Source organism: Pelodiscus sinensis, chromosome 8 (genome assembly GCF_049634645.1).
Source record: "Pelodiscus sinensis isolate JC-2024 chromosome 8, ASM4963464v1, whole genome shotgun sequence".
NCBI classification, from domain to species: domain Eukaryota; kingdom Metazoa; phylum Chordata; order Testudines; family Trionychidae; genus Pelodiscus; species Pelodiscus sinensis.
In genome coordinates, this window is record NC_134718.1 from 37,309,765 (window position 1) to 37,335,821 (window position 26,057).

Consider the following 26,057-nt stretch of genomic DNA (forward strand, 5'->3'; position numbering starts at 1 on the left):
AAAACATCTACTCAGTGTGCAGTGGCAGTCAAAAAAGCAAATAGAATATTAGGAGTAATTTAAAAAGGATAGAGAATAAGACTGAGAATTTCCTATTGCCTCTATAAAACCATGGTATGCCTACATCTTGAATATAGCATACAGATGTGATCGCTTCATTTAAAAAAAGATATATTGGCATTGGAAAAGATTCAGAAAAGGGCAACAAAAATGATTAGGGGTTTGGAACAGGTCCCATCTGAAGACAGATTAAAAAGACTTGAACTTTTCATCTTAGAAAAGAGGAGACTAAGGGGGGATATGATAGAGATCTATAAAATCATGACTGGTATGGAAAAAGTGATTAAGGAAAAGCTATTTGTGTATTCTCACAATAAAAGAACTAGGGGTCACCAAATGAACTTTATAGGCAGCAGGTTTAAAACAAACAAAAGGACGTTTTTCTTCACTCAGCGCTTAGTGAACCCGTGGAACTCCTTACCAGAGGATGCAATGAAAGGCTAGAAGTTTAACAGGGTTCAGAAAAGAGCTAGATAAATTCATGGAAGTTAGGTCCATCGATGACTATTAGCCAGGATTGGTAGGAATGATATTCCTAGCCTCTGTTTCTCTGAAGGTGAGTGATAGGGGAGGGATCACATGAGGATTACCTGTTGTGATCCCTCCCTCTTGGGCATCAGGTATTGGCCACTTTCAGCAGACAGGACACTGGGCTAGATGGACCTTTGGTCTGACCCAGTATGGTCATTCTTATGTAGCTTCTGTGCCTGCCCCGTTCTTCTCAGTAGGTGCCAGGGTAGCCCAAGAGAATGTATGTGATGGTGCAACCCTACATCCAGCTGATACCTGGAAGGTTGAATTGTCAGGGGCTGCTGGCTGCTCAAGTGAAACAGGGTAGCTTTCTGTGCATATTACATCAGGGATCAAAGGATTCCTGTTATCTCTTAATTTCACTTAGACCCAACCCCATTTGGTTCTGAAACAAACCCAGTCAAGCCATAAAAATCTGCACCATAAAATCTGCCATCCCCGCCCCTCTTTTTATACCAACAGAAGTCTGCAAACAGCAACAAAACTATAGGAATTTAGAAAGTGCTATTAACAGAATTGATTCTAGGAAGAATGCGTTTCCCATTTCCCTGTGAACCATTCTTGAGGGCCATCTTCCAGGATCTAGTTTTGCTCTGTTCGGAAATCACCAGCTGCAGGTTACAGTCTGATGGTTTAAGATTGGAACGGTGTTTCTGCTCTATAATCTTGTAATTACATGGCTGTCAGATGGGTTCTGCCACTATCAGCTCTCCACCCCAGGGAGTTGTAATTGCTCAGGACTTCTCAGGATTAGGCCATGCATGGGTTGAAGGTTTTTTGTTTTCAGAATCAGGCCCTCATGCAGATAAACCTGAAAACAAATTCCGACTAATTATGACTGTACTCCTTTTGAAGTTATTTTTATATCCACCTGTTTTTTTCCCTTCCTCATACCATCTGCTTTTTTGTTGCTTTTCTTTATTCAAAAAGCAGATTTGCTCGATGCTTCATACCAGCTAACGGGATGTCTGCTTGGTCATTAATGTTCATTAGCTGTTGGATTTTGTTTCAGCCTGCATAGAGTTGACACTATCAAAAGCAGCACTTCTTTTCAGTGCCTGGGAGGAAAATTTGCCTATGATGGGGCTGTCAGAAAACAGGAACAGACAAGCAGGTCAACAGCAGAAATAAAGGACAGTTCTGGACAGACAAATTTTGAACTGTCTGCAGAAAATGAGGCAAATGTATAGATAGCAAGGTATAATTCTGTATATGGGTATGTCTAAACTACATGGCTCCGTCAACGGAGCCATGTAGATTTGTTGTTTTGGCAAAGGCAAACGAAGCCGCGATTTAAATGATCGTGGCTTCATTTACATTTACATGGCTGCCGCGCTGAGCCGACAAACAGCTGATCAGCTGTTTGTCCGCTCAGCGCGCTAGTCTGGACGCTCCCCAGCCGACATCAAAGCCCTTTGTCGGCAGCCCCGGTAAACCTCGTCCCACGAGGAATAACGGGGCTGCCGACAAAGGGCTTTGATGTCGGCAGGGGAGCGTCCAGACTAGCGCGCTGAGCGGACAAACAGCTGATCAGCTGTTTGTCGGCTCAGCGCGGCAGCCATGTAAATGTAAATGAAGCCGCGATCATTTAAATCGCGGCTTCATTTGCCTTTGCCTATGTGTCTAATCTACATGCCTCTGACGACAGAGGCATGTAGTCTAGACACAGCCTATGTTCTGCCTGAATAGAACAAAGAGCTGCAAAATTAACCACATTAAAGCAATTTTAAATAAAAATTACATTTCCATTTCCACCCACACCATAATTTCCAGAATAGCATGCCCCAGTTCAGTTGACATAAATAAAGCTGCCAACTTTTGTATTAGTAGGAAGGTCTCAACCTACATAAAAAAATTATTACAAGTAGTCAATAAAAATCCTTTAATGTTTACTTCAAGGAGATAACTTGCTGATACGCATTGTACAATGCATCCCCTACCCCACTCAGCCCCACACACCAGAGAGTCTTGAATACCAGATCTTGTGGGGATTAAAGACATTTCAGATGATAAAACTGGAAATAATTAGCTATCTCAAATATGGGAAATAAAGTGCAAAGCCTATTCCTTGAGAATGTATTTACTTAGATATAAGATTTATCATGTGATTGTTTGTGACCTTCCTGTTCTATATTCACTGAAAAGTTCACATTCAGTTTTCAAATTTGTGAAGAGATATCAGTCTGCAAGTGTAAACACTAAGTTATAGATTTACATAAATCTTTCCTTCATATTTGTGAATCCCTAGGAAGACCTCTTCTGAGAATGTCAATAAAAAATATCAACTTTGAAGATTTTTAATAGCTGGGATAGATGGTCTGGGAAAGATATTTAAGTGAAACAACCAGACCACATCATTTAGTAATATATTCCACAGAAAGCTTACTGAAATCCATCCCATCAAATGACAAACAGGCACGCTTGTAAAGTTGCTTAAACTGGATCCTCTGACCTTAATGTGGGGATTTTAAAAATTAGTAGATTGTCACTGAAGAATAACAGAAGGGATTTAAAATCTGGTGATTTACTTTTTAATTAGTGTGTGTTTACAATCCTATTATAAATATATTAATGAAATTGAAATACTGCAGCTCCAACCACCACTCTGTTTTTGTGCTTATGGAAACTACAGCTGTGTTACTCCTGTAGCATACACCATGATGGTTAGCACAAAAAAGTCTATGAGTGCCTCTTTGTACCAGCTGAGTTGGATGAAAGAAGGTTATTAATGGAAGAAGAGTTATCTGTGTATATCTAATGCAGCTTGGCTCTCAAACAAATTGGAAAGGGCAATGCATATAGAATGGAAAGTTTGAGAAATAGGCTATACTAAAACACTTGCAGATGGTTCACGAATAAATAATACAATTAAATACTGGTTATGCAAAACATCTCATTTGGTGTGGAAGGCTCCCATTTTACAGCATCTGTATTATGCACCTGATGTTTGTTGCTAAGGGAGTCCAAGGTTAGTACAAGGCCTGCAGTAATTCATTGTGGATTCAGAAAGGAATCTGGTATATTGATAGACTTTAAGGCAGGGGTGGGCAATAATTTTTGCCCGGGGGCCACTTCACAAATTTTTGAAGTGGCCCTGGGCCACTCTGGAGGGGGTGGGGCCTAAACAGGAAGGGGAGGGACTCCCCCATCCCCAGACCATGATTGGTCTGGGGATAGGGGAGCCCATATGCCCCCCCTTCCCACTAGGCACTCATGCCCTGGAAGAGGCTTGGCATGCTTCCTGGCCCCAGGGCAATCAGGAAACTTCATGCAGCTACCCCGCTCCCAGGACCTGATTGGCCTGGGGGTGGGGGAGTGTGCAAAGCCTCTTCCGCTCTCCCCCCAGTCCTGCAAGCAGCGTACGGCGCTTCAAAGTGTCACAGCGCTTCAAAGTGGGAGGAGGTATCGTGTGCTCTCCTGCCCCCTGCCCTAATTTGCCTGGGGGTGGGGGAGAAGCAGAGCCTCCGTGGGCCAGATCAGCGGGCTGGATCTGGCCTGCGGAGGCCTTTTTGCCCACCCCTGCCCACCAAGGTCATGGTGTCCAATATGCTAGTCCCATGTGGCTATTTGGCTGTTCGAGTGTGGCTAGTTCGCTTCAGAACTGGTTGGACACCACGGCTTTAAAGGATTATCAAGGCTGCCTTTGAGCGTCCCTAACAATGGGGAGAAGTAGCAATAGGATCCTGATGATATGTCATGTATCTGGAAGCCAGATGCAGGCATAATATTGCTGAATGCATTTAAATATGAATTTGTTGTTACATGTGCTCTCCAGCCTCCTATCTTGAGTTACCTCACACTTTGCAATGAAACCAGACATCTCTCTTGCAAGGTATGATGTGGAAAAGGTACTCCTTCAGCCCTCATCTCCTCTACTACAGTCAAACAAGAGCAGCTAATGTTTGACACTAACTGGTTCATATGTTTGGTAAATATTAGCGGGCTGTATCCTGTGCTTGCTATGCTCGCCAACCCCCCTCTCTCTGGCCACTTTTGCAGCCACAGAACGTGAGAGCATGATGATGTCATTCTGTCATCCAGCAGGAAAAATGTTTTATTTAATTTATATATATATATATATATATATATATATATATATATATATATATATATATATATATATGTGTGGCGGGTGCTGCAGAACCTCCATGTGTAGGGCATTCCAGCTCTAGGCCTGTGTTGCCCAGGGTCCTTACCACTGGCCCCGTGCCCTTGCAGGCTGGGGCTCTATTACTGGCCCCCCAGCTTGGCCTCCCTCAGCCCTGCTGACAGTCCTCCTGCTCAGCCCACCACCGCCAGCTCCCTCACTCGCCCCCCCCGCCTACCTTCCCATGTCCCACTAGGTTGCCAGCCCCCCAAGTTCCACTCTGTTCTGGGGTCCCAGCTGGTTGTTGGTCACATGCAGGGTCCTGGCTGACAGTGCAGAATTCTCCCAGAAATATATTGGATACATAGAATACGTGTTTCATCAACTGAAATAATAATACATTCATTTGTTATTTAGCAGAATCAATCTGTCCCTATGAAGCCTCCTGAAGAGACCTATATGGAATTTCAATCTAAGGCAGTCGGATTCCTGCGAGATTTTAAAATTCACTTCATAAAAGTGAAGGATGCTATCTTTTCATAGTAGCATTTTAAAAAAATCAGTAGAGCCCTCTGATTTTAATGTATATTTGGAAGAAGTCCTTCATGATCATAGGTGTGCAGTTTGCTTAACATTCACACCCAGTGCAGACACTTAGCTGGAGTCAAATTTCATACAAGAAAGCATTTAATATTACAAGGAATAACTGAGTTGTTGAAAAACATGTAAGGGAGATAAAAGTCAAGTTTATATGTTTTCAAAGTTGTATAGCCTGTATACTTTTAATTGAGGAGGAGTGGTCACATTATGACCATTATAATAATTGTAACATTGAAAAAGAAGACGCATTAATATTTATCTACCTAAAAACAAGGAAGAGAAGAAAATATAAAGGAAACTTTGCAGAGAAGGAGCAAATGAAAAGCTCAGCTAAAACTAACAGATGAAGATGCACAAGCATTAACTAAAGAAGAGAAAGCCAGTAATTAAAATGGTAAAGGACAAAAGTCAAGGTGATAAAGAACTGTCAATGTACAGCATATATTTTGATGTAAAATATATTAAAACTGGAACTGCTAAAAATAGAAAACTCATTAGGACAGAAACAGATACAGCCACACTTGTGATACAAGTCTAAGCATATCTCTAATGGAAGAGGTGTCCTGAGTTGCAGTACAGTTCAAATATATACCTAGTATCAAGTATGGGTTCTCTTGGCCAGGCCTCCCCCAAAGTGGAGATCTACCTCAGCAACCTCACCAGGTCATATGGATAGCAACAAGGCTTATCTACCAATAAAATGGAGCTTGTCAGAGTCTAGCACTCAACATCATATATGGGCATCACACCGCAATCAGACCACACCCATGCCACTCCCAGAGCACAAACAATACCAAATATTGTAATAGGCAATAACATAAAACCCCCTGAGCCCTAAGCTTGGAGAAGGCTTCTGAATATTGGAAGATAGAATCTGCCTCTGGCTTAGGACTGATCACCCAAAGGCCACCTCCCACCCACCTAATCTAAAAAGGGGTATATACAAATCTCTAAAAAGGGGTATACACAAATTTTGAGCATGCTCTCTCCGATTCCTTGTATGTCTTTGTGCTGTTGTTGTTGCTGGGTTTGTAAGTATTTAATTTACCCTCACTGTTTTTAAGTGGTTGAAAAGAGACAGGTTAGAAAATATATTGCTCAGTTGTAACTTTTACCTTTGTGTTTAAAGAAACATTTTTTGAAATGTGTATATATTTGACTTATCTGTAACTTAGAGTTTTAAAAATTGTCCTGGTTCAATTGTTTGTGGCAAATATTGGGTAATTGCTCATTTTAAGTTGTTCAGTTTAATAAATCATTCTTTCTTGGTTAAAACTTGTTGTCTTGCCATCATTTGGTGTTTTCACTGGGTATTTGGCCTTAAGCCTCTGGGACTCCCGCCATTTTACCGAACCAAAAACCAACACTCAGGAAATTCAAAATTTGGTCACACTGTGACTCAGATCCAGTTGGGGGACAGGGACTTATAAACTGACTTGTCTCTTTTGATTGCTGCAAAATGGGAGCTTCTAGTATTAATCCCAAGAGATATGAACAGATTGTAAATAACATAAAATTAACTCTAAATTGCACACAAAAAATTGGCAATAGTAAGAGTCTTACAGAGAAGGCACCGGCGTTATAAATTAATTTAGAGTTAAATTATGACCTTGACATACTGTTCCAAAGATTTATAAAGCATATACCGATGCACATGATCTGCATGAAAAATGCACTGATGAAATATTTGGAACAATCAGAGATAATTAAAAAGCAAACAATCAAATGGTTAGCAGTAGCAGGACCGATAAGGAGAAAGAAAAATGGTAGGATTAGAAAAATCACAAATAACCCATTCTTAGATATGCATACATTTCTCACTCTGATCACGACTGAAGACTTCCCAACAGCTTTAAATATGGGAGCATATGTGTAAAATATCTACCACAAGCACTTTTGCAAATATTTTTAATATGGACTCAAGGAAATATATGAGAGTTAATGTCCATGGAGGATTATGGATCAAATTCAGTCAGCTCACTTGATAAACAGTCATAATGAATTTTTTAAAAAATATGACAATTAACAAAAATAGCAACAAAACAAACTTCTAGCTCAGTGCCCTAATACCAGGCAAAGTAAATCCATAAAGTATTTGACACAGCATAGTCTAGATATGAAAATTTAGGGCAACATAATATTGCTAGTTATACGTTACATTCAGTGGCACTGGAATCAGAGGGCTCATGTTTCCTGGACGGATATCAGTGGAAGAGGGAATACAAGGAGTGAGGCTAGAAGTTAACTCAGACACACACACAGAGAGCTGTGCAAAGGGTTTGAAGAGTTCCACTTGAACTTAACCCGCTTTCAAGCTGCACTCTTTGCTAATGAAACTTGCTGGCAGCAGAGCTGTGCGTTCTCTGATGTGCAGCAGCTGGCAGTGAGAGTCATGGAACTCTGTGTAAAGCTCTGCAGAGCCCTAGATTTTGCAGACACAAACCTAGCCCAGTCATGGACCCGGCAGAAGGAGGAGTTTAGGCTGTACAGTATTCAGGTGGACAACGGCTGGGAAGCAATACTGTTATTTTACCTTATTGGGGGCAAATATTGGGAGGTTTGCACTGCTTTGAAGCTCACCACTGCTGGAAGCAGTGCTACCATCCCCAAAGCAGAACAAATCTGTGGAGCAACATGTTTTTCATTAGAGACCAATCTGAATGGGTGAGGATAGATCTCTACATTACTGTTTTTGACACACTGGCTGCTATAAACAATTTTTGACAGACTTACTGAGCATAGGCAACGGGTGCCTGTGGGGGAGGGGATACAAATAGGGAAGCATTCTGGGTGATTGCAGCTTGATAACAAGGCCTCTTGCAATGTGAGTCTAACATTGTCCAATAAAAGCATAATGCAGCCTGTAGAAAAATGTAACTTCATAGTAACTAACCTGAAAAATAGCAGATGGAACCAACTGTGTGGATGGTAAGACCATAGGCCCCTTTTTGGGAGCAAGCTGTGACTGGAAGTAGACCCCACAATGGAACCTTCAGGATTATCATAAATGAAAGTTGCAGTGGCACTATGTCTGAGGGCTTGGGTATCATAGTACCTGTACACCAGTACAGTCCAGACAGGCAGCATGGTGATGGTAAAGAACAGGAGTGGCCAACCTAAACCTGAGAAGGAGACAGAATTGACCAATGCACATTGCCAAAGAGCAACAGTTCTATGTCACCGGCCTGATCATCTCCCCACTATAACTCTCAGCACATCCTGCCCACTGGGAGCCCCACCGTTCAGTGCCTCCTTCTCCTTTTCCTCCTGTCCACTGGGATCAGCTCTTTCTCAGTGGGAGATACTGGAGGCGAGGAAGCATGGCTGTGACAGGCTCAGTGGAGAGGGTAGGAAGTGGCAGGATCCTAGGGGGAAAGGGTGAAGCGGGACAGTGCCTAGGGCAGAGCTAGGGGTTGAACAGTGAGCACCTCCAGCTCAGTGGAAAGTTGGTACCTGTAGCTCCAGCCCTGGATTTGGTACCTATGTAAGGAGCCCCATATTAATTTCTGAAGAGCCACGTGTGGCTCTGGAGCCACAGGTTGGCCACCCCTGGTAAAAGAAGCCATAAGGCAAATTATACATTTGTATAGACCCAGAGCCACTGAATTAGACATTAAAAAGATGCCACAAACTGCTGCCCACAATTGTTTACATTCTGCCTGAATTCTCCAAAGCCAGAATCTCAACTGTCTCTGATGTGAGCAATGGGTTTTGGCATATAAGCCTGGATAAATATCCCAGCTTGCTAACTACTTTGTCACAATAGTTGGTCACTGCAGATGTTGCCCATGATGATGGATGCAAGCCCAACACGTGAGATGTTCCAGAAAAGGCTTCAAGGTGCTGAAAGGACTTTCTGGAATGAAAATAACTGCAGACGCTATCATCATTGTGTGGAAGTGAACAATGATACACAGGAAGCTGAATAAGACCACGACATACAAATACAAGCTTGTTTCCAGTGATGCAGAAACAAAAACATAAAGCTCCTTCCAGAAAAAAAATGTGACAAACAGGATAAGGTGACATTGGACATACACTCACAACAAAATGACTGAAAGCAGATGCCAACAAGATCAGGGCAGTCAGAGACATGCCAGCTCCAGTGGCTACGACACTTAATGGGAAAGATAACAACAATAGTTAGCATTTGACCCACTGATGCAAAGGATAATGGATGACCCTGTCCTGAAGAACTATCAACCAGGACATTCACTGACACTCCAGTAAAATGCACTGGAGAAAGGATTGGGATTGTTTCTTTTTGCAGGAGCAGCTGGCTACTTACCCAATGGAGACCTGTCAGACTGAATAGGGCTATGCCTGAACAGAAAAAGTGATTTTGACTCTGGTATTTGGAGTGGGACAACTCCATCAATACCTTATGGCTACACAGCAATAGTGCAATCGGAACACAAATACCTAGATACAATTATGTCAAAATGCCTTAGTGATCCAGCGAAATGGCTATGCATATTGATATGTGTCTAGTACTACCAGGTTGAGATCAGGTGTTGTGTAGGATAATTACTGGGGTTTGCTGACATCCTGAGAAAGTCATGTTTATGCACATCAAAAAATTGGGGAAAAGGATAATCAGGACACTGAATCCACTTACATGCTGCACTATCTCCCAGTTTCATAAGTGAAGCTGTTGGAAATCAAAAAGGCTACAGAAAAGCACATACTTGGCAGATAATCAAGAAAGTGATACTAGCAGCATCTACTAGCCAGGAAACAAAAAGCCAAATATCAGTAAGAGCAGAATCATATTTTCAAATTAAAGATGAGCTGATCCTGTAGGATGGAATGATATTTCCAGGACAAAGAGCTATTGTCCCTGCATCATTAAATAAGGTGGTAATGCAAAAATTAAATAAGGTGGTCAAACAAACGAACAAACAAAAATCAGTGTCTCACACCTGGGAGTTGACAAATGCCATAGGAGGCTTAAGAGCATGTTTACTGGTGGGGAATGCATACACAGTTTTTTTTGACACAAGGGTGTAGCACCTGTCAGTTGTATGATAACCACCAGGAAAAAGAGACACAGTTACTGCATGAGCTGCCCACCCAACAATGGGAAAAGTTGGGAGCACCATAGGCGTGCATATGGGGTATGCCAGGTGTGTCCAGGCACACCCTAATGTCTCAAAATAATTCTCAGTTTTTAAGTTTGTATTTTTTAAGTAAAGTTTAGTTCTTAATTTAAAAAAAACGTTTAGTTAAGTTTTAGTTTATTTAGTTTGTTTGATTAATAAAATAATGTCCTTTATGATTGAGTATTCAATAAATGTTCGCCTTTAAAAAAATTTTTTTTTAAATTCCCTGGGTACACAGCCTAATGAAATGTGCTGTGCACACCTATGGGGAACACATTTATTTTCCTTCAAGGGAAAGCAATAATTAATTTACAGTGGTCTAATATTCAAATTTTTGGGGAGGTAGATGACTTGCCTGATGGAATAAGCAACAGCTAGAATGTTTCTTGTGGTTCAGAACTCTTGTGAGCATTTTTGGAAAAAAAGGAAGATGGCATTTTCAAGGGTGCCAAAAAAGTACGGTGCAGACACTGATGGGACAAAGGATGAAAATCCTGCTATTAGTGGGATGAGACCTGTTGCTGCCCAAAAAATGGAGATGCATACCAAGAGGATACTTCCAACTAGCAGAAAAAGCAGACACTAGAATATGACAGGTCACCAAGGACCTACTGGCCTATAGACACACAAGGAGTGAACTAAAAAGAGTCAGAAGAGGTGCAGTAGTATCCAGATAATATGAGATGACTATGCAAGAGGAATAAGTGATCTGGAGAACAGGAAGCACTTATGAGCTAGCAGACACAATATAGAGAGAGATCCTACAGAAATACTCATGCCATGGGGAAACAGAATCATCCAGAGACTGACTCTGCATGGAGAAAGGAGACTCCACAGACAGATAATTTGCTAGATTAAGAATCAGGTGATAAGAAAACAGAAATAGCCACTCCTTAGTTTGATCTTGTCAACAGGTGACCATATATCTCAAAGACTATGTAACCAGCTGAGTCTATGGTAAAGATGAGATGCCAACTCAGCTATTTGCTAACAACCTCCAGGAAAGTGACACTAGCATAACTGGGGATATGGGTAGCTAGGTGGAAGTAACTCAACCATTTTGACAGAGTGGTGCACAGATTGTAATTAAGTTGCATGTGTTCAGCTTAGCCTGCATTCAGCTTCAGGTTTATAAACAAAACATATGAGTGACACCACAATAAATGACATCCAGGATATTGTGCTCTCAAACAGTTTCACAATATGTTCCTTAGATTTACCACATGACAACAAACAGTACATTTAAATGAGGTGACAAGATATGAAGGTGGAAAGAATTGTGGCAGGGTTGTTATTCCATATGTACAGTATTTGTGTCCAAATCTCAAAAGTTTTACCAGTTTAATCTTACAAAATCTCAGCTGCAATCCTGCAGTGCTCCAAAGAACATAAGTATACTATTTGTTCTCACCAAAGCCCTGATAATGTATTATGACATGGCCCCATACACCACTGGATCATCAACAATCTGTTGACTGGACCAACTGGAGGGTCCAATGTTCTTCCAAGCCAGCTGGCTCTGGATTTTTATCTCTGTGACTGTAGTACTCCCAGACTTCTTGTCTGACATCCTTTCTTAACACATGTAGTGCCACTGATCAGATGCCCAAAGTTAGCAACAGGCCTCACGAGACCCCAGTCACTTACTCCCCCACAGCAGCACGAGAACTATGGGCACTTCAGGTGTATAACCCATCAGGAATAATATGGTAAGCTATCAAGGAATAATGGGTGAACCAAGCCACTTTCTAATCACAGCCACCTTACTTGAGAACATTTGAGAGTTGCAGATCTTTAAAAATAACAGATAAACAGCCTCCCCTTCTTGTAAGTTGGAGGTTTGTCAGCATTTCAAGCTAGAATGACTCCTGCTTCAACTTCCTTGGAAGTCCTCCGTACCTGCAATGACAGGGGGCCCCCTGCTTTCAAGCAGTCTCTTTAATGTCATCCACTGAAATTCTCTACCCCCTCTACTCCAGTCATGCATGCACAACCCAAGGGACCTTATATAGTAAACAACCTGTCCATTGAAAGTCATTCAAAGTTCACATAACATGACCAGGAGTCCTGAATTGAGTACAGATTTATCCCACTCCATCACATCAGGAAGCCAGAGCTTCTTTTTTAGTTTGCTTGCTGGAGTTTAAATCTGTGGGACAAGGACCATATCATTTTCTCTCTTGGGATCTTATGCTCCTCTGAAAATCCTAACTTTATTGAACAGATCAAAGATTCTGGAGATAGTTCCCTCACTGCTGTTTCCCTACAGAAATCTACATGCTTTGTTGAGACAGATCAGTTCACCCCCAGTTTCTAGTGATATTCAATTAAAAAAACAGCAAAAAGGTTGTCTCAGTTTTTTCTCTCAGTAGTCAAGGAATAAGATATAGCTTGACTTTCTTAACCTATATTGTAAATAGTCTACTCTCCCTTATTGTTCTTCTGCATGCTATTGAATACGTTGAAATAAATGTTCACCCTTCTGAACCTGGGGTTTTCAGATCAGTTTCTATTTGTGAGACATGCTGCTTCACTGTCTTAAGCTCTTCATCCATATTATTCACCTAAGACGTTATCTGGTTGAATTCTGTTTCTAGGGCAGTTAGTGATGTGGCAGACATATCATACTTTTCACTCAGTTCTCTCAGAACAAAGCAAATATATTTGGTACAGTTTACATGATCAATTCCTGAATGACCAGAACAGTGTTCTTAAATTCAAATCCAATTGTTCATCAGTGTGACAGGGCGCTCGCCCTGCACTGGCCCTTTAAGGGCAGACCCCGGCCTGAACCAGGGCCGGGGAGATTAGCCCAGCTGAGGCTGTACTAGTCCATTAGGGCCCAGCTGGGCGCTATAATAGAGGATGGGCTGCTGCTGTGAGGGGGAAGCAGTGAGAACCTGGCTGCTGAGGGAGGAGGAGGCTCCCTGGAGCTAGGGCAGGGCTGGGGAGGCCAGGCAGGGCTAGGGGAGCTCTGGCCAGCAAATCCTCAGACTGCAGGGCTTGAAAGAAGGCCCGATGGAGGAACATCAACCCCCGGATGTTGTTGTCTCTGAGCCCCCCTTCCGGGGGTTGATGTTCCTCCATCGGGCCTTCTTTCAAGCCCTGCAGTCTGAGGATTTGCTGGCCAGAGCTCCCCTAGCCCTGCCTGGCCTCCCCAGCCCTGCCCTAGCTCCAGGGAGCCTCCTCCTCCCTCAGCAGCCAGGTTCTCACTGCTTCCCCCTCACAGCAGCAGCCCATCCTCTATTATAGCGCCCAGCTGGGCCCTAATGGACTAGTACAGCCTCAGCTGGGCTAATCTCCCCGGCCCTGGTTCAGGCCGGGGTCTGCCCTTAAAGGGCCAGTGCAGGGCGAGCGCCCTGTCACAATCAGATTCTGTTTTTCATTTCCTTTGTGCTATGTTAGGCGCAATAATCCTGAGAACAATAAATTACTACAGGCAGTCCCCGAGTTACGCGGATCCGACTTATGTCGGATCCGCAGTTACGAACGGGCTTTTCTCGCCCCGGAGGATGGGAGCGGCGGAACGCCCAGATGCGCCGCGGTCCGCTGCCTCCATCCTCCAGGGTGAGAAAAGCTGCTCCCCGTCTCCCTGGTCTGCAGGGAGACGGGGAGCAAAGCCTTGGAGCACGCCTGCAGCGGGACAGCCTAGGCGCGCTTGAGCTGTCCCCCTGCGGGCGTGCTCCGCGCTTTGCTCCCCGTCTCCCTGGTCTGCTGGAGGGGGGTGCAGCTAGTGCCTCCCTCCCCCAGCAGACCAGGCTTTTCTTGCCTACCCCTGCGGTAGAGCAGCTGGGGGCTGCCGGGTTGGTCCCGCAGCACTACTCCGGACCAACCTGGCAGCACCCCAGCTGCTCTGCCCCAGGCATCCTGATTCAGCCGCTGCTGGTCAGTTTCAGCAGCGGCTGAATCAGGACGCCTGGGGCAGAGAAGCTGGGGTGCTGCTGGGTTGCTCCAGTAGAGCCAAGGAGCCGCGCTACTGGAGCAACCCAGCAGCACCCCAGCTGCTCTGCCCCAGGCGTCCCCAAGTCAGCCGCTGCTGAAACTGACCAGCGGCTGACTACAGGAAGCCCCAGGAAGAGTTGCTCTGCCCCAGGCTTCCTGGAATCAGCCGCTGATCAGTTTCAGCAGCAGCTGACTTGGGGATGCCTGGGTTTCTTAAGTTGAATCTGTATGTAAGTCAGAACTGGCGTCCAGATTCAGCCGCGGTTGAAACTGATCAGTTTCAGCAGCGGCTGACGCCAGTTCCGACTTACATACGGTTTCAACTTAGGGACTGTAGGTTTGTTCTTATCTTGTACGTAACCCGGGGACTGCCTGTATGTGAAAAGGAGCTAAAGGGTTAAACAGGTTAAATTCCACATTCATCTTGTTCATGATTTTTTATTGTAGCAGATAAACTATAGTATGTCTCTTCGATGTTGGTTTCAATTAATATGATTTGGTAAATTAAAATAAAAGGGAATTATGCTATAATTATGAGTTGGTTCAGCTACTCAGTTTGAACTATTTATCTGATGAAATTCTGTTTTAATCTGCAAATTGTTTGTGAACAAACTAGGATTTTTTACCTTTCAATTACATTATTGGACTATTGATCTCTACGTTTATGTTATCTATTCACCACATTAACCAAATACAACCAACATTAATTGTGGTGTATACATGAAGTTTCAGATTCCCACAAGTGTCTGCATAACAATGCTTAGCACTGGACCAGAGAATATTTAAAGAAATTTGTCCCTTGGCTGTGCAAAGCAAGAATAATTCTGTTTCCTCAATAGCTATCAGTATTCATAGTCGGAGAAGAGAAGAAATGAGGTGAGGAAAGTGTGTGCCAAATTATCCTTTTTAGTCCAATGCTGGCACCAAGGTAACTTCTAAAATGGGCATCACCATCACAATAAAACCAAAATGAACTGCTTCAGAGAAAATATCTTTTTTTCCCTCTTTCCTCAAAATGTGTTTTCTGTATGCAGTGTAGTTGTAGCTGTGTCAATCTCTCTCTGTTTTTGTGACAAATGAATACATAAGAGTTGAATTCACATACACGTTTGTATATATGTAAGAACAGAAAATGACTGCGCAAAATGGCCCTATTAAGCTATTCCCTTTTTTATACATTTTGCATTAGCAAACTGCAGTGAATTTCCTTAATATTTGTATTCTACTGTGAAAGAGGAAGCTTATATGCCTAACTTCAAATCGGGTCAGATCAGAACACATTGAAACTGATGCTAACAAGGAGTAAGCTTCCTAAGAAACAGGACATTCTGAGATCTTCCATACAGAACACCCAGGACCAATATGATCTAGTCCAATGTTTCTCAACCAATGGTATAAGTACCCTTACAGGTACTTGAGAGAAGTCGGGGAGGGGGGGCGCCGGGAGGGGTACATCAACACAACTGAAATGTGGAGAAAGCTGAATTTTTGTTTAACTTTTACAGTGTTTTATTATTTTTGTACTTTTTACACCCCAAAATTTCATCACCTGCCCAGCTATGATTAAGTTGTTTAAACCAGTGTTTCCCAAACTGTGCTCCGCAGAGCCCCAGGGGCTCAGCAAGGTTGACAAACTGGAAACATCAATAGGTAAAACACATACAGTCAGTGGAGCGCTGGGGCGCCACATACATTTTTATGCATGTAAAGGGCTCTGGAGCCCAAAAAGTTTGAGAACTGCTGGTTTAAACAAATGTGTTGCAATGACAGAAAAAAAATGGGTCTGAAAACTGTAGGTACTGGAGGTACTTTTTTTAAAAAAAGGAGTACTGTAACAGGTTCAGTCCTGTCAGCGAGCGCCCCTTAGCGGCTACAAGGGGGCTCACAACAATGACCTTGCCCACTTGGGTAAGATACAGTCCAATTGGCTGTCAAGGTCCACGGTTCCCCCCTTGCCCGGGGTTCTTCCACGCTGCCACAGCCTAGCATCCTGTTACAGGATCTAGCCTTGGTTCATTGAAAAGGTCCAGCTCCCACTCAGGTGCTGATGCTCCCAGCCAGACCAGAGTTCTGGCCAGGTTGAGCTCCAGGAAGGAACTAACTGACATTCATTCATCAGCTCCTTATATAACAGGCTGCTGAACACTGATTGGCTGAAGGGCCGGCAGCCCTTCTGTCCTGCTTGGAGGCCCTCTCCATTGTCCCCGCTGCCAGGGTGCTGAATGGCCTCCAGTGGAAGATGGGGCTCTGTCTGCCCCATCACAGATACTTTATAAAAAAAGGTTGAGAAACGCTGATCTAGTCTGACCTCCTACATAATATAGGCTGTAGATATTCATTCAGTGCCAATATCTCATTCATCTTAGTGCCAATATCTGCTGTATGGTACTTCTATCTTTCCTGAATCCTGCTTGCTCATCTGCTAGATGTTCTTCTATCTGCAATCTCAGTCTCTCTGTCAGTATCATCAGCAGCATCTTGCCTAGACTGTGTGGGGATGATTAATCACCTGTGAAGCTGTGCTGCCTAGCACTTTAGAGGGAACACTGGTGCCTGGTCAGGCCCATTGCACCACGGACAGGGGGCTGTTGAAGCGGGCGATTAACTAGTTAAATGTATAGTTTAACCAGTTAACATATTAGTTTCCTAATTTGTACTACCACTACTACTGTATTTGTGATTAGTCATAAAAAATTGGCTTGGATCCAAAATGTGCTTTTCCTTGACCACTTGTACAAACAAAACTTAATTTGCATGCATGTTCATGAAAAGCTATTAATAAAGGCATGCAAATGGAAAGTTACCTTTTTTTCAAAATTTGACAAAATATTTAGGAATAACTATAATTCACACACTCCTTTGGCACTATGTATGCCCATAGACTGCAGTCACTTATTTTGAATAAATGCCAAATTTTATCTTTTAGAATTATAATGGAAAACACATTTTTGCTGCTGCTTTTTCTACAAAGACCCTCAACCCTCATTTATTTGGAATTTATCTCACATCCTTTTACCCCTAAGGTTATTTAAATATTCTTAAGGTACCAACTTCTGTGCCATGCACTTATATCAGAGGTTTCTAAAATTTAGAAGGTAATTGTGGCATGATGCATTGAAGAGCAAAGAATTACAGATGGCTGGCTGTCTAATACCTGAGGTTTGACCCCTATCATTCACCAAGAAAGAGATTAGAAGCAGAATAAGCTCTTTTAAAACTAGACGTGCCAAACACAAGCATGAATCTTTCTTGCCCTAATCTGTGTTCATGCATAATTTTGCCTAAAGAGGGGGAGGGACTATATTTAGAATTTCATGTTTCAGTTAAACATTGGAATAATAAGAATTTATGCCATGTATTAATGTTACATAGAACAATGGCAAGAAAAGAAGGGCTTGATACAAAACCTGTTGAGGTCAATAGACAGGACTCCTAATTAGCTAGGTGAGAATTTTGAGCATTTGACAGGAATCATTAAACTAAGTGATGCAGCTTTTTTTTCTTAACAGCTTTTTTTTCTTATCATAGAAAACTATGTCAGTAATTCAGAAGCAGGGTCCACCTTTAATAACACAATGAACTCACCATGTAGTTTGATCGTTTTAAGTTTTCAGTTCTATCGGCTTGTTTAAAAAGTAAAAATAAAAAAATCACCAAAAATTAATGAAACAACCGAAGAGAGTTATTGTGAGCCATGCCTTCAGCACTTATGATTAGATTGCTGAGATATTCTGTACATGGTAAGAATGTAAGAACGGCTATTTCAGGTCAGACCAAGGATTTATCTAGCCAAGTATCCTTCCTTCCACTAGAGGCCAGATGAGATTATTCAGACAGAATTAAAAGAATAGTGCAATTTATCAAGTGATCTATTCCCTGTCATCCATGCCCCACTTATAGCAGTCAGAAGTTTAGAGACACCCAAAGTATTGGGATGTGTTACTGATTATCTTGGTTAATAGCCATTGATGGTGCTTGACTGGCATAGCCCTTGCGTACAGGGGAGTTTAAGGACTTCAGTTAGGCTTAGATGTTCATGAACATGCAAAGTGGTAAAAACCCTTAAGATCCTTCCCTGCTCTCCACTACATACTCACATGGCAGAAGGGCACTTTGTAGACCATTAACCTTTCAACACTAGCCACGCTTGCCTGTGGACAAACACTCTATATAGTCTATGCCATAATAATTTATCAACAAAGCACTCAGAGATTGATAACAAAAATGTAATGGGACTTACTTTAAAATTCCACTCTCTCATTTATGTCAATCACAAGAATCATTCTATTTCCTTTAGTATGCTTCATCTTCCCCAGGTGGCTACTACTAAGCATGTTTTCTTCTCCGGAACTCTACGTGTCACCATATAGGTAGGGGTCATTAGAAACTTTGCATTTTTTGACAGAAGACCTTAGCCTTACATTCCTTCTTTTTTTAAACTGAAGTGGAGAGAACTACCACTACTGCTCCTTACTATTTCAGTAGTGTATTTGTGGTTTTGTTTTCTCTATCAGGTAAAAAATGTGTTTTTTTCTAGATCGGTCACTAATGTATGTGTAACAGGGTCAGCACACCTCATGTAAGTGCCCCAGTTTGGTCGAGTGTGGGTTCCTATACTGTCTCAGTTTTTAAAAAGCCTTGTGGCTACTTAGCCCTCCAGCCTAGTCCACAGCCTTTCTGCGGTATACCTCTAAAGGAGGCCCATCCTGGCACCCTCTGTACGGTGTCTCTCTGAATCCAGTCTCTCAGTCTGTTTTCTCACTCAGTAAGGGTATGTCTACACTACCCCGCTAGTTCAAACTAGCAGGGTAATGTAGGCATACCACACTTGCAAATGAAGCCCGGGATTTGAATTTCCTGGGCTTCATTTGCATAAGCGGGGAGCCGCCATTTTTAAAACCCCGCTGGTTCGAACCCCGTGCAGCGCGGCTACACGGGGCTCGAATTAGGTAGTTCGGACTAGGATTCCTATTCCGAAGTACCGGTACACCTCGAGGTGTACCGGTAGTTCGGAATAGGAATCCTAGTCCGAACTACCTAGTTCGAGCCCCGTGTAGCCGCGCTGCACGTGGTTCGAACCAGCGGGGTTTTAAAAATGGCGGCTCCCCGCTTATGCAAATGAAGCCCGGGAAATTCAAATCCCGGGCTTCATTTGCAAGTGCGGTATGCCTACATTACCCTCCTAGTTCGAACTAGTGGGGTAGTGTAGACATACCCTAAGAGAGTGGTACCTTCAGGGCTTCTCCTCTTGGAGACAGTGTTCTAACAGCTCCCTCTTCTGAGCTGTGTTAGACCACTCCTAAGACCTTCTTTTTTTCAGGTCGGGCCTACAAATGAGTTGCCTATAGTCCTGCAGCTCCTTTTGTAGTCCCTCCTAGCTCCTGATTTGCTGGTTCCTCCACAGCCACTCTAGCGTCCTGGAGGACTTCTCTATAGCCTTTTTGGCCTTAGGGCCTAGCTCCTTTGCAGTATGATAGTTTACTGAAAAATGCTGGATGAGACAAGGTGTCTGTAGTTTTTACTGCAAGGTAGCTAGGTGATATGCTGATACTATGTCCCATGCCAATAGCTGACCTTGTCTGCACTTACCTCTTCATAAAACTGTAGTGTCTTTTCTTGACTGGGTTTTTACAGCAGGATAAACCTGGTAAAAAAACCAACCTTTTTTTTTTTGGTGGGAAAGGCATAAACTACATTTCTCCCAGTTATTAGTCCTTCTTATAGCTTCCCAGTAGCACTAAGTGTTCCTCAGAGTCAGTTTCTTCCTGCATGTCTCAGGTAGGCAGAGATAATAAATAAAGACAATGCTAAAACCTTTTGAGTTTGACATAATATTTTATTTCAAAATGAAGCCTGGCCAACAAGCCCCCAATTGGGGCCAAATCCCCATCTTACTGCAGCATCATAACACTCCTGTACCATCTGACCCCAAATCTGAGCCTATCATACACTGAAACCCCCTGTCCTGAGCCTCTTACATCTCCAAACTCCTGCATTCCCACATCCTCAGTCTTCTGCCACAACATTCCTGCACCATCCACACATCACAAATCTGTGTCCTGTGCCCATCATACTCACAACCTTCTTGCCCTGAGTCCCTCACATATCCAGCACAAACTCCTGCACCCTCACATCCACGAGCCCATGGCTTGCTCAGCACCCCAACCTTCCACCTGAGCCAACACTCCCCAGCCTGTAGTCCCCTCCCCAAGCCAACATCCCCTTCTCCTGCATCCAAATTCCCTCCCAGAGCTTGTACTTCTCACCCCTTCCCACACCCAAATCCCTCATTCCCATCCCAGAGCCTGCACCTCCTGTCTCAACCTAGTGAGAGTGTATAAGGGCTGGGGATAGCAAGTGATGGAGAAGAGGGGAACAGAGAAGATGAGGCCTCAAGGAAGGGGTGGGGGATCTTGGGGAAGGAATGTGATTTTCATGCATTGGCGGGTCCCTCTCCCTCCCCTCCCTCTTTTTTTTTTTGCTTGACAAACCTAGGGGTTCCTTGGCCAAATGAAATTGGGAAACAATAAATTGGGAAACAACCCCTACTAGAAGGGAGGGAGGGAGGGAGGCAGAAAGAAAGAAAGAACGAAAGAAAGAACGAACGAACGAACGAACGAAAGAAAGAACATGTAAGCCACACAAACATATTACTCATTGACAGACTTAGCATGTTTGGCAAGCCCAAGAACCAATCACTCAAAGCCAGAGACTAGAAAGATCTGCTCCAACACAGATAACTGTGACTTAGATTAAAACAACAAATCAAACCATGAAAATATAAAGGTACTCACATTTTGAAATAAATGAAAAAAATTAGCTGTGACCAAACCCTTTGAAAAATGGTAATAAAAACTTCAGTCTCATATATTTTCAAAATACGTATGAATATAATGATTAAAAAACACAAAGAAAAAACAAACCCATTCTTTCGCTCTGTTCTAGCCTCTTTTCATCACTCTGGCACCAGATTAGGGCAGAAAGTTGGTGGGACCCAGTAACTAATTTCTGGCTCTGTGCCAGTTTAGGGAGATGCCAAGGTGGGGGGAGAGGTCTAAAGATACAGTGTTCTCTGATGATCATCAGTTCTTATAATGGCCCTTGCGGTCCATTACAGTTGCTGCAGTTTGAAGATTAGAGGTAGGGCCAGCCCACAATATTTTGGCACCTGAGGCAGGGAGCCCTATGCCCCCTCGCTTGGGCCAAAACTTTGAAAGGTCTCAAATCTACCTTCTTCCTATTCCTCTCATGGTACTGCAGAGAGAATACATATGCACCAGCAGCAGACACAATTTTCTACACTCTGTGTCCTAGTGGTGCCCCTCCTCCCCACAGTCTTACACCTGAGGTGGCCACCTCAGTTCGCCTCATGGTAAGGCCAGCCCTGATTAGAGGCTGCTCTAAACTATATTGAGTAAGCAACAGAGCAAAATTGACTCCAGGGAAAGTGGTTTAGCCTGACATTTGTAGCCAAATTCAATCTGTTTAGGAAAATGATACAATTTAGCTACCGTATTTTCCGGCGTATAGGGCGACTGGGTGTATAAGACGACCCCCTATCTTTTTAATTAAAAGATAGGGTTTCATCTTATACCCCAGCGCCCCTCCGCCTCCTTTGCTCCCGGTGTCCCTGGTCTGCTGGAGATGGTCCCCAGCAGACCAGAGGCACCGGGAGCAAAGCCGCCAGGAGCGCCTGGGCTGCCCGCCCCCCCCCCTCCGCCAGTGCCCCTCCGCGGCTTTGAAAGCCTCGTGGGAAGCCGGCGGCGGGGCATCCCAGGCGCGCCTGGGCTGCGCCCCCGCCGGAGCCCCTCCGCGGCTTTGAAAGCCTTTCAAAGCCGCGGAGGGGCTCCGGCGGGGGGGCAGCCCATGCGCGCCTGGGATGCCCCCCCGCCGGCTTCCCCCGAGGCTTTCAAAGCCGCGGAGGGGCTCCGGCGGGGGGGCAGCCAATGTGCGCCTGGGATGCCCCCCCGCCGGCTTCCCCCGAGGCTTTCAAAGCCGCGGAGGGGCTCCGGCGGGGGGGCAGCCCATGCGCGCCTGGGATGCCCCCCCGCCGGCTTCCCCCGAGGCTTTCAAAGCCGCGGAGGGGCTCCGGCGGGGGGGCAGCCCATGCGCGCCTGGGATGCCCCCCCGCCGGCTTCCCACGAGGCTTTCAAAGCCGCGGAGGGGCTCCGGCGGGGGGGCAGCCCATGTGCGCCTGGGATGCCCCCCCGCCGGCTTCCCCCGAGGCTTTCAAAGCCGCGGAGGGGCTCCGGCGGGGGGGCAGCCCATGTGCGCCTGGGATGCCCCCCCGCCGGCTTCCCCCGAGGCTTTCAATGCCGCGGAGGGGCTCCGGCGGGGGGGCAGCCCATGCGCGCCTGGGATGCCCCGCCGCCGGCTTCCCCCGAGGCTTTCAAAGCCGTGGAGGGGCTCCGGCGGCGGGGCATCCGGTGTACAAGACGACCCCCGATTTTTGGGGGATGTTTTTTAACATCAGAGGTCGTCTTGTACGCCGGAATATACGGTACTTATTATGACTATATTAGATGACAAAACTACAACAAAATTATTAATTTATGCTCAAATCTGTTCACATTCATGTCAATGGGCCTAGTTCTGCTCTCACTCTGGTATGAGTGAGCACAGTGATGTTACATTTAGTGAGAAAGCTCTGAAAGGGAAAGGAAAATTATACTCATTGTGGCTTGTTAGCTCACATTTATCTCAGCTAAATAAGTAATTTTAATTTTTCTATCAGTTTTAAAGGTGTAATCATATTATCATACATGGATAGTTTCTCAATATCCTCCCAACAGTTCCAAAAATGCTTTGGATAATGTATAAGAAATGCAGCTCTTTTGTTTCTGGGTTTTAGCTAACAGTTCTTTTACAAACTGTTAGAAAATGTAGTGAACCTTTGCTCCACTATTCACAGAGTATCTTAAGAAAAAACAGCGTTTTAAATTGAACCATTAATAGTGAAATTATTCCTTGTCTCACATTGTGCCAAGTCAGTCTGTTTCATTCAATTCTTGTCAGAGTAATAGAGAAGATAAAATACAAATACAGGCAGTCCCCGGGTTACATGGATCTGACTTACATCGGATCCCTACTTACAAACGGGGTGAGGCAACCCCGCACTAGTTGCTTCCCCCCAGCAGACCAGGGAGATGCGAAGCTAGGGCCCTCCCCCCAGCAGACCAGGGAGATGCGGAGCGGCTTTTCTCAGCAGACACCTCAGCTTGAGAATAAAAGACTGAGGGAAGTGAGGTGTGGGAGAATAAAACTGAGCTCTGGAGAAATGTTTGGCTAGAGTTTCCCCTACAATATGTACCAGTTCCGACTTACATACAAATTCAACTTAAGAATAAACCTATAGTCCCTATCTTGTACGTAACCCGGGGACTGCCTGTACTTTGTTAGCTTATTTATATATATTTAATTTAAATCAAACATTAAATACATAATTTTGCACTAAGTATTACCAGTGATTCAGTAGTTTATGAAGAATTTGTTGGATGAAAACAAAGACTAACACAGTAAAAAGCAAAACTATTTTTCACCACTTAGCAAATATATACATTTCTGTTGTAAAGTACTTTAATGTATCGTGTAATATAGACTAGATGTGATTAATAGTTATCTAGATACCTTAATAGAGGATTTTACAGTTTAGCCTTAAATAATAGGCTGCATGCAGGTATTGATTACATAGGACAAACCAGTTTAAAAAAGAAGATACATTTTCTTACAAAAGCACTAATGTAATTCCTATTAATGTTATGAAGCTTGTATTTCTTTTATTTTTTACAAATAGGATTCACTTTGAGCACTTCACTGGTTTTCTTGATGGCTATTTTCTTATAGAGTGAGAGATCAATATAAAATTAAAGAGACAAATCTTGCTAGTTTTATGCCTATATGTAAGAAGTAATCCTAGATAACTAGATAAGCATTCCCATGGATACTTACTTTTATATTTTTATGCCTCATTTGTTCCTCTTGAGGGGTTTTTTCCCCTGACAGCTAATGTGTAGCTAGAAAAATATTTTATTGATGTAACACATTTTCATTTAAAATTGATGTATAGAGTTTAATATTGTTCACATGATCCAAATAAATCAAACTAGTTCCAATTAAGCATGTATTTTTGACATACGCCGATTTAATTTGGCATACGTTTATGTATAGAATTCTGAGTTATTATGGATATTTTTCAAAATATAACAAACATTTCTCTGGCAGTAGCAAAGGAAATAAAAAAGGTCCCATGAGTACTTTATCGTGCTGCTTGACAAATGTATGTTTTGCTTAGATTTATAGTAAAAACAGAGGTTGCAGAATTTTCTCATGTATTAAATAAAAAAGCAAAGGAAATGTAACAGCATATTAACAGAAGAGACAGAATTAAAAGAAGTTGTTAAATTCAACCATTTTTATGAATCTTTAAGTAGTGTACCTTCATTCTTTTGCTACATGACTGTAAGATTAACTTTTACTAGTCAGGTGCTTGAGAGAAAAATCAAACGTATTAAAGCATACAGACTAAATTTGAATGGATCTCATTAACTGTGCCTATAATACCCAGAAGTGTGTAATCCTGACATGCAAAAAGGGCAGGTAAATAAGCAAATACAAATTATGTACAATGCAATTATTTTAAATTAATTTTGTGAGAGCAAACAGAACTAGCAAAAATGTTGCAAATCTTGTTGAGGAAACTTATTAAAAACATGTCACTAAAAACATCATATATCTTATTACTAGACTTTATACAAAGACTACATCAAAATATATTTTGTGTGGCACATGTACAAAGCAGAAGAAAAATGAAAAAAAAAATCATAAGCCAAGAAAGTTTTGAAATGGTCTGATTTCTAGAATGTACTAACTGCTTTGGGAGTTGAAGACACTCAACAAATTGGAAAGCCCTAAATTAGCAGAGAAGTTTCCAAACTAAAGCTAACCGCTCTCCCTCTCAGACTGAGTCCAGTCTGCATGCTGGTCAACGCATGGAAGGTCTGCCACAGGATGGGTGCAGTGGAGCAGGTTGGCCACAATCCTCACTCCATTGGGGAGGGCCAGAATCAGACAGCACAGATTACAAAGATGTGAAGGGGGCAGCAGTAAAATTCAGATTCCACTGAAGATAGTAGCGAAAGTCCTAAAGACTTCAGCAGAATCAGGATCTCATCTAGGAAATGCATTAATCAGGATAGTTCCTGGGCAGCCCTTACCCGTAGGGCATCTGTTATCTCTGAACTCACCTGCCCTCCCCTGCTGAGAGGGTAACAAACATAATGTTTCCAATCTCCTCCAAGGCTGATATTTTCCTTTAGTATGACTGCCCCAGTGAATGCAGAAAAATGCAAATTTCACTCTCTGGGTTTAATGAAGTCCATTATGCCTAAATATTGGAACAGGTAACCATGATTTAGAACAAAACTGTGAAACTGAATTTGGGAGAGAGCCTGGAAGATTTTTTTACAAAAGGACCCATGGGTCATTGACCTCATACTGTCCTCAAGAACTAAAACCACTTACCTCTTCTAGGACATCAGCAAGCTTACTGAGTATCTCTTCAGGAAGGCTCTGGAATGTTGGAACACTGTAATATGAAATGGAAAAGAACCATATTAAGTAACAAAGTTAACTATGTCATAAAGTAAGTTAATCATGAGAGCCAAGCAAAAACTTTATTATTTATAATCAATATAGACTCAATCTTATACTGTAGTTCAAGACCAGAATACCAATAT

At 43.2% G+C, this 26,057-nt stretch overlaps 1 protein-coding gene across 5 annotated transcripts in view; it reads right to left on the bottom strand.

Moving 5' to 3' along the window:
* The window catches only part of PRKG1 (protein kinase cGMP-dependent 1), a 1,023,509-nt gene that overhangs the window by 258,758 nt on the left and 738,694 nt on the right, over nt 1–26,057 (bottom strand). For all 5 annotated transcript variants that reach the window (XM_075935047.1, XM_075935048.1, XM_075935046.1 and 2 more), the window contains one exon: nt 25,843–25,906. In XM_075935047.1, coding sequence (XP_075791162.1) covers nt 25,843–25,906 — 64 coding nt within the window. The remainder of the gene's footprint in view (nt 1–25,842; nt 25,907–26,057) is intronic.